General features: G+C 39.6%; 1 protein-coding gene across 1 annotated transcript; it reads right to left on the reverse strand.

Moving 5' to 3' along the window:
• Window positions 1-3,255: 3,255 nt before the first annotated feature.
• Window positions 3,256-7,873, reverse strand: LOC129674403 (uncharacterized; the record flags this gene model as incomplete). The annotated part of the gene is made up of 4 exons (XM_055604364.1): window positions 7,825-7,873; window positions 7,285-7,622; window positions 3,771-3,897; window positions 3,256-3,429 (listed from the first exon to the last, which is right to left on the reverse strand). Coding segments are annotated over exons 1-4 (688 nt in total), but the record flags the coding sequence as incomplete, so codon positions are not given.
• Between the last annotated feature and the right edge of the window lie 329 nt (window positions 7,874-8,202).

Genomic DNA, 8,202 nt, shown 5'->3' on the forward strand with positions numbered 1-8,202 from the left:
TATTTAATATGTTGAGTATACATAAAAGAGTACACACATGCATACACCTGATAAAATTCATCTATTTTTCTCATTTTATTAGTTCTTAGAGAATGTTATGCAGTGAGTTATTATTATACCCATCTGTTCCCTCCATTTCTAACAGATCTATCCAACTTCCCTACCAACCACATTTTGTGCCCCTCTTTTTTTAAATAATACACTTCAATTTTTGTCTTTCCGGCTGTTCTTCCCATATACTCTTAGCTTTGTTCCCTCAGTAGAGGGTGGTCTAAGCACCAGGAGCTGCATTTTTAAACTGCATCTCTCTCTCTCTCAGCAGATACAAACTGCCAACAGCTCCGTAGCTAAGGGAGGGAATGCCCACTGTCCCCATTTGTCTGATCCTTTGCTAGTCTTATGCCTGCTGCCAACCTCTGTGAGTTCATATGAGAATCTGCATTTTTAAGTGCTTCTCAGCCATTCGAGATTCCTCTGCTGTGAATTCTCTCTTTAGCTCTTTATCCCATTTCTTAATTGGATTACTTGATTTGTTGGTGTTTAATTTCTCAAGTTCTTTGAATATTTTGGATATTAGCCCTCTGTCTGATGTACTGTTAGTGAAGAACTTTTACCCATCTCTAGGCTGCCATTTTGTTCTATTGACAGTGTTCTTTGACTTACAGAAGCTTCTCAGTATCATGAGATCCCATTTATTAACTGTTGATCTCAGAGTCTGTGCTGATGCTGTTCTGTTCAGGAACTTGTCTCCTATGCCAATGAGTTCCAGAATTTTCCCCACTTTGTCTTTGAATAGATCCGGAATCTCTGGTTTTCTGTCAAGATCTTTCATCCACTTGGGCTTCAGTTTTGTGCAGGGTGATGAATATAGGTGTATTTGCATTTTTCTAAATTCAGACATCTCGTACGACATGCACCATTTGTTGAAGATGCTTTCTTTTTTCCAGTGTATGGTTTTGGCATTTGGTCAAAAATCAAGTGGCCTTAGGAGTGTGGCTTCATTTCCATTGATCAGCGTGCCTGTTTCTATGCAAGTACCTTGCATTTTTTAATACTATTGCTTGTAGTATAGCTTGAAATCAGGGATGTTGATACCACCACACATTCTTTTATTATACATAATATTTTGGACTATCCTACATCTTTTATTTTTCCATATAAAGATAATGGTTGCTCTTTCTCGGTCTGTAAAGAATTGTGCTAGGATTTTAATGGGTATTGCATTGAATCTGTAGATGGCTTTGGGCATAATGGCCATTTTTACTATGTTAATCCTACTGATACATGAACATGGGAGATCTTTCCATCTTCTAAAATGTTCAATTTCTTTCTTCAAATACTTAAAATTCTTGTCATACAGGGCTTTCATTTCTTGGTTAGGGTTACACCAAGATATTTTATATTATGTGTGGCTATTATGAAGGATGTTGTTTCTCTAATTTCTTTCTCAGCCATTTTGTCACTTTTATAAAGAAGGGCTTCTGACATTTTGAGTTAATTTTTTATTCAGACACATTGATGAATGTTTTTATCAGCTGTAGGTGTTCTCTGGTAGAATCACGGGGTCACTTATGTATTCTATCGTATCACCTAAGAATAGTGATACTTTGACTGCTGTTTTTTTAAATTTGTATCCCTTTTATCTCCTTTACTTGTCTTATTACTCTACCTACAACTTCAATTACCATTGTTGTAGGAGACAATTAATATTGTCTAATAATTATCTTTTAGTAAAGCTGTTCTCCTAAACAGCTGTATAACCAAATCACCTCACAGAGACTGGATTTATTTAGTTAACCTAGAACACAATGCTGGGCAATAGTTACTCCCTCCTCCAAGCCCTCATAGTTTCCTAACATTTAGATTTCCCACATTATATTTGCTTTTTTGTGAAATCTTAGGTCTGGGTCATGCTCCAAGTCCTCCAAGATCCATCCTCCTGCTCTGCCTTCAAGCTCGCCTGTTCTCCTCCTACTCATTTCCTGCCCTCTAGCTCCTCCCCTCTTTCCTGTCCTCTGGCTCCACCCAGCTCAATATTGTGTCTAGTTGCTTTATTTAGGCCTGTTTTCCCAAGAGTTGGGACAGGATGCTTAGAATGAGTATTACAATGCAATATCTGGATTGAAACCAGAGAATGGGTGGGGGATCAGCATTTGAATGAACAAGGATAAGGTGGGTACATTTTAAAAGAACATTATACCAACATACCATATTGAAGAGCTATGTTGAATGCAGGCAGCCTAGTGTTGTCCTTGATTTTAGTGGAAATACTTTAAGTTTCTCTCCATTTAACTTGATTTTGGCTATTAGATTACTATATATTGTGTTTATTGTGTTTAGATATGTGGCTTGTATCCTTGATCTCTCTGAGACTTTAAACATGAAGGAGTGTTGGATTTTGTTAAAGGTCTTTTCAGCATCCAATGAAATAATCATGTGGGTTTTATTTTCTTTTAGTCTGTTTATATGGTGTATTATGTTGATGAATTTTTCATATGTTGAATCCCTGCATTCCTGGCATGAAGCTTGCTTGATCATAATGGATGGTATTTTTGATTTGCCCCCAGATTTAGTTTGCAAGTATGTTGTTGAGTGTTTTAACATCAATATTCATGAGATTGGTTTGAAATTCTCTTTCTTTGTTGAGTCTTTGTTTACTTCATGTATCAGGGTGACTGTTTTCTCATAGAATGTGTTTGGCATTCTTAATTCTGTTTCTATATTATGGAATAGTTTGAGGTGTATTAGTATTAATTTTTCTTTGAAAGTCTAGTAGAATTCTGTACTAAAACCACAGAGAAATAATAAAACCAAGAGCTGGTTTTTGAGAAAATCAACAAGATAGACAAACCCTTTGCCAAACTAACTAAAAGACAAAGGGAGATTGTCCAAATTAATAAAATCAGAAATGAAAAAGGGGATATGACAACAGACACTAAAGAAATCCAAAGAATCATTAGATCATACTTCAAAAACCTGTGCACCACAACATTGGAAAATTTAAATGAAATGGATGATTTTCTTATAGATACCACTTACCAAAGCCTCTCAACTGTAATTATTAAAGAGATTTTTGCTATTGTAGAGAATACCTGTCACTTTTCCCTCAAACAAGAGAAATGGTGCCTGGAAGGTAAGATTCACCAGAGTATGAAGAGAGAAGACATTCACTTAAAGAAAAAGTTCTTAGGGAAATAGTCTCTTTGGGCACACTCTAGAAAGAGGCCATGCTGGAAAGTGTTTTACTCAGTTTACCCTTCACACTGTTCCTCTCACTGCGGTGATAAACAGGGGCAGGCTTCAGGGAAAGCTGGCAGCAGAAGTCAATGTCATCTGCATGGTGGTTGTTTTGAAGACATGAAGAATAGAACAGCCCTGCATCAGCAAGGCCTGCACTGAGGCTCAGAAAAAAGCGAAGGATGCCAGATGCTGTAGGGGAGAGAAGAGTCAGTGAAAGTCTTGAGAGGTCGATGAGTGACATAGTGAGGACGAAACCTGAGTTACAGTGGGATGACTGAATGTTTGAGATTCCAGGAAGAATAAATGTCAGCTGAAAAAAGATGCGGGATTTGAAAACTATAGTGCATGTGTGTGCTGGAAGCAAGAATGACTAGATACTAGACATAATTCCTCATAGAAATACCTACTTTCAAAGCATAGCATTTCAATAACCTACTCAGTATAACACATGATGAACCACCACTTCCTGAAATTGAAGAATATAAGACTCATCTCAGTGTTTCAAAGAACTATCTAGGCCTTGAGGCTACACATGAATCCTTTAGGACCTTTCCGTAGTTCTGGGCAGTCCTTCTTCATGATCCACAAGGATACAAGACTCCTTATTCTGATATCAGAGCTTGAGGAATGTTTTGTGACTGGTAATCTGAATCCTTCCTTTCAAGAGAAGAAATGCAAAGTCACTACACTTGAAGGCATGCATGTAAGAATGGCCAGGAATGAACCTGGTGTTTTGTTGTTTGAATCTATGCACATGGCATTTTACTTCAATCAAAGATGGTTTGAAAAGTTAGAATTTTTTAACGGGTTCATCTTTCCTATTGATAATGGGCCTTTCTTCATGAGAAGAGGTAAGTACAGCCCCCAACCATAGGTAGGGTATGTAGGAAGCAGCGCTGAGAGTTTGCATTACAGCAACAGGCACATGGGCACTGTGTCTACAGCACAGAAGTAAGCAGCAGTTTGCAGCTAGAACAGGGAGAGGAAACTAGTTTGAGTGAAGGTCTGTGACCATCTGGGGCTGTGATGAATTTCTTTACTCTGCTAGCTAAAGTTCAAGGCAAGAAAAATATAGACTATAGCACACAGAAGCAGGGAAAACACAGTAGACAGAACCAACTGATGGAGAAAGCTAAACACACACACACACACACACACACACACACACACAAGCACACGCAAAGAGAGACAGAAAAGATAAAGAGAGGGAAACAGAGAGGAAAAAAAAAAACAGAGAACACAGAGAGGACATTCAGGAACCCAAAATTCTCGTGTCATCTCCAAGGCTGAAGTTTGTAAGATTCTTTAAAAGATTTTCCTTCCCTCATTTAGAGTTGCTCAGTTTGAATAAACACAAAATGGATGATTGACCCACAGCTTTGACATAAACATGTGCTGAGCAGGCCTAGAACTTGTTCAGTTCCAACAGCAGCAGGGGATCTACTGATGGAGAGAAGCTTCACCAGGCCTCTGTTTTATACTGCCAATTTTTTCTCAGGTCAAGAGGCTGAAGAAAAGCCAATCATCTTGAAGTCCAACATTGATGTTAACTATATGGCCCCTCTGACTGCCTGTCTGCACAACAGTCAATCTATTTAACGCTTATTCCTACTGCATCAGTGGTGATTCTTAGTCATCCAATATTTCTTTCTAACTGTTAAATTTCTTAAGCTTAGCAGGGTAGCTTTTATCTGTGCTCTGCCTGTGCCTCCACAGTGCAGCTATGGAAGATTTTGCCTGCGGATATTGTTGACATGTCCAGCCTCCTAGATGTTTGGGGCATAGAATAATCTTCTCCTTGTAGGTTGTTCACTGCTAGACAGAAACATGGGCTAGAGATCAGAAGTCAGCACAGCACATACATTTTTCAAGTAAATTTACAAATTATCAAGAAGACCTGGCCTCTTCTATGATGCAGCTTCTGAACTTAGACATCCCTGTTCTCATTATCGATAGATTGGCCTCACCAGCTAGTTATAGGCTTACAGCCCCATAACTCCCAGAGTTTGTCCATGCTCTCCTTTATCACAGGGAATACAGATCGGACCCTGATTTGGAACTAGATTCCTAAGAAAAAAGAGTTAGTTCCAGCTATTGAGTATGTATCAAGGCTGTTTTCTAGAGCCTTTGGCTTTTAACCTAACCAGGTAGAGGAAAGCTCAGTCTACACACACACACACACACACACACACACACACACACACACACACACAGTGATAATGACTTAAATCCAAGACATAAGGGACAGAAGCACTGCCATCCTGTCATCTGCCATCTGGTGCTTGCCACCTCCACCTCATCTTGCCACTAGAACACACTGTGAGATGCCTGAATGTTCAGAGCTGATTAAGAAGAAATTTCAAAGACATCCATTCTCTGACTTTTCCTAGAACATATTAAAAGGTAACAGCTTAATTCAATAACACATGAATGCAGAAAGAGATATATATAGATCATACAGATGTCAAGATTTTGTTGTTTGTTTCTTTTTACTGTGGTAAATGACCAAAAGAACCAGTGTCAGACACTCATATTCACCAAAGTTTAACCTGGGACAGTAGCTCTGAGTTTGTGATCTCATATTAGTGTAGGGAAGAAAATGTGGGTGTGTGTGTGTGTGTGTGTGTGTGTGTGTGTGTGTGTGTGTGTGCAAAGAAATCTTTATTAAAACATGAGATATTAAGGAAAAGTGAGAGAAACCTCCAAGAGAACACCATTTCAGAGAGGAAAAGCTGTCAGTCTCCTTGTCTAAGGTCCATATAAAGCTATGGAAGAGACTGGTCATGTGCCCCGATGTAATGATGTTGGCATTACTTAATCAGCTGCGTGATCATTCTCCATACATGTTCCAACTTGGGATATGGTCATATAACATTTAGGTACTACCTCTGACATGCACTTTCTTGGATGCTGACCTTGACTGCCTGACAGCAATAGTCACTAGCTGCTGTTGACTCTTCTGCCTTTCATGTTTCTCTAGTGTTGTTAAATATGTTAAGCTTTTTATTCTCTTCACTAATAAAAAAATAGCTGCATGGGACAAGAGAATACTGTGAGACTGCAGAAAGAAAACTGAATTGGATCTATACAAAATTCAACAGTGAAATTTTTTGGCATGTACTGAACAGAAGCAGAGCCAGTGTTTACAGCTGGATCTCTGAAGAAATTCACAGAGGCATGACCAGATCTGAGACTCCATTTATGAACCAGAATTGATGATAGATCATCCAAAGGAAGAGACAAAGTGTGTCTCCCAACTGCAAGGAATAAATGACTCTGATGTCAAACAAGAGCCAACAATAGGAATATTGTTGCTCTCAACCTTGGTCAAAGACGCTTTCTATTCAGCGTGTTAATTCAGCGATGCATAACTACCCAGGGTTATGAGAGTAAGTGTTGAGAACTCAAACCTAAATGGGGTATCTATATCAGACCTTCCATGGACAGGAAAATACCACAGAAGAAGGAGTTGGAACACTGTAGGATCCCAACAATAGGAAGAATGCTCCAAGTGCTGAGAAAAGGAGAATGTGAGTGATGATCCATAGGGGAAACCTCTCTACTCTTTTCATCACAACAAAGCCTAGGGAACATCTTGAAAGAAAAAAGGAAAAAAAATGTCGAAGAAGGTGAGGAGAGAGCTTCAAAATGTCCTCTGGACATGACGTGGTTATTGCACAACATGAACTCAAAAGACCTGTGGTTTCCTACACCAGACATGCACAAAACCAAAACAGCTAGAAATTCAAGTATTGAGGGCAAAAGGACTGAGGCTCCTCTTTTATTACTGAGGAGATATTGGTAATTGATAGATGTTGGGTGAGGGGAGTCATTTTTCTTTTGGAAGGGGGACACTTTTAGTTTCCCATGCAACAGTGGATGATCGCACACCCATAAGCATATGCCACCACTAATTAGATTCAGCAGTTTATGAAAAAAAGGAAGAATAGGAGACATGAAGTTTAGGGCACTATGTGTTCTAGATGAGGTGTTTTCATAAAGCAAATACTTTCAAAATCAAGCATGCTCGAGCTCAGACCTTACTGAGCACAGCATGTTTGTGTGCAGGCTGCAGGTGCCTGGGGAGCACCGTGTGCTCACTGCACAGAGGTAGACAGCAGAGTCACTGGCCTGGGAGTCTCTGATGTGCAGGGAAACATGCAGGCTGGCTTTATTGAGGTGAGCTGTGAATCTGCCTTCTTCCTTGTTACCATTGGAGAAGATGGACACCAGCAACTCGAGGCCTTTCCCACAATGCTGTCTATACCAACTGAAGATGTTGGAAACACCATCACTGAAAGTGCAGTTGAGAGAGGCCATGGCTCCCTCTGGGACACTGAGGGCTTCTGGGATCTGCTGTACCTTCTGCTGGCTGCTCACCCCTGTGCAGAAAGACAAAGGTCAGGCAAACAGGACTGGAGGCATAGGGATGCTAACACACCAGAATGCTAACAATTGTCCATGAGACTCCCACCCCTTAAATAAAGACTTAAAACATTTGCATTTTTACCATTATTCTAGAGTTATAACTAGAAACAGCTTCACACACCACAATTTATAAGCAAAGGAAATATCCAAACTCACAATTAAACTGAAGACACAGGACCACCAGCAAAAAGCTCAAGGATTTCATCACTCTCTCTTCCCTTCTTCACTGAGGATTCAGTTTCAAAGCCCCCCAAAATTAGTCTCCCATTTCTAATGTTTCTTCTTCAGGAAACATCAAGATACTGTTCCACCAAGTAGAGAAAAAAAATCACATTTCACCACCTTTTGTTTTCATCATCAAACCCCTCCCCTCCTTCATTACCTCTCTTCTCCTCCCCTTTTCTCCACAAATTTCTGACTCAAAACCACTTGAGAGTTTTCCCCATTCTTTGAGAAGAGGCTGCCATCTTGTGGATACTGACAGTGACCAAAGAATTGCTAAAAATAAACATCTTTCTTACGTGAGTTTCTAAA

The sequence above is a fragment of the Psammomys obesus genome, unplaced genomic scaffold (assembly GCF_907164565.1).
Source record: "Psammomys obesus unplaced genomic scaffold, mPsaObe1.curated_primary_1811, whole genome shotgun sequence".
NCBI lineage: Eukaryota > Metazoa > Chordata > Mammalia > Rodentia > Muridae > Psammomys > Psammomys obesus.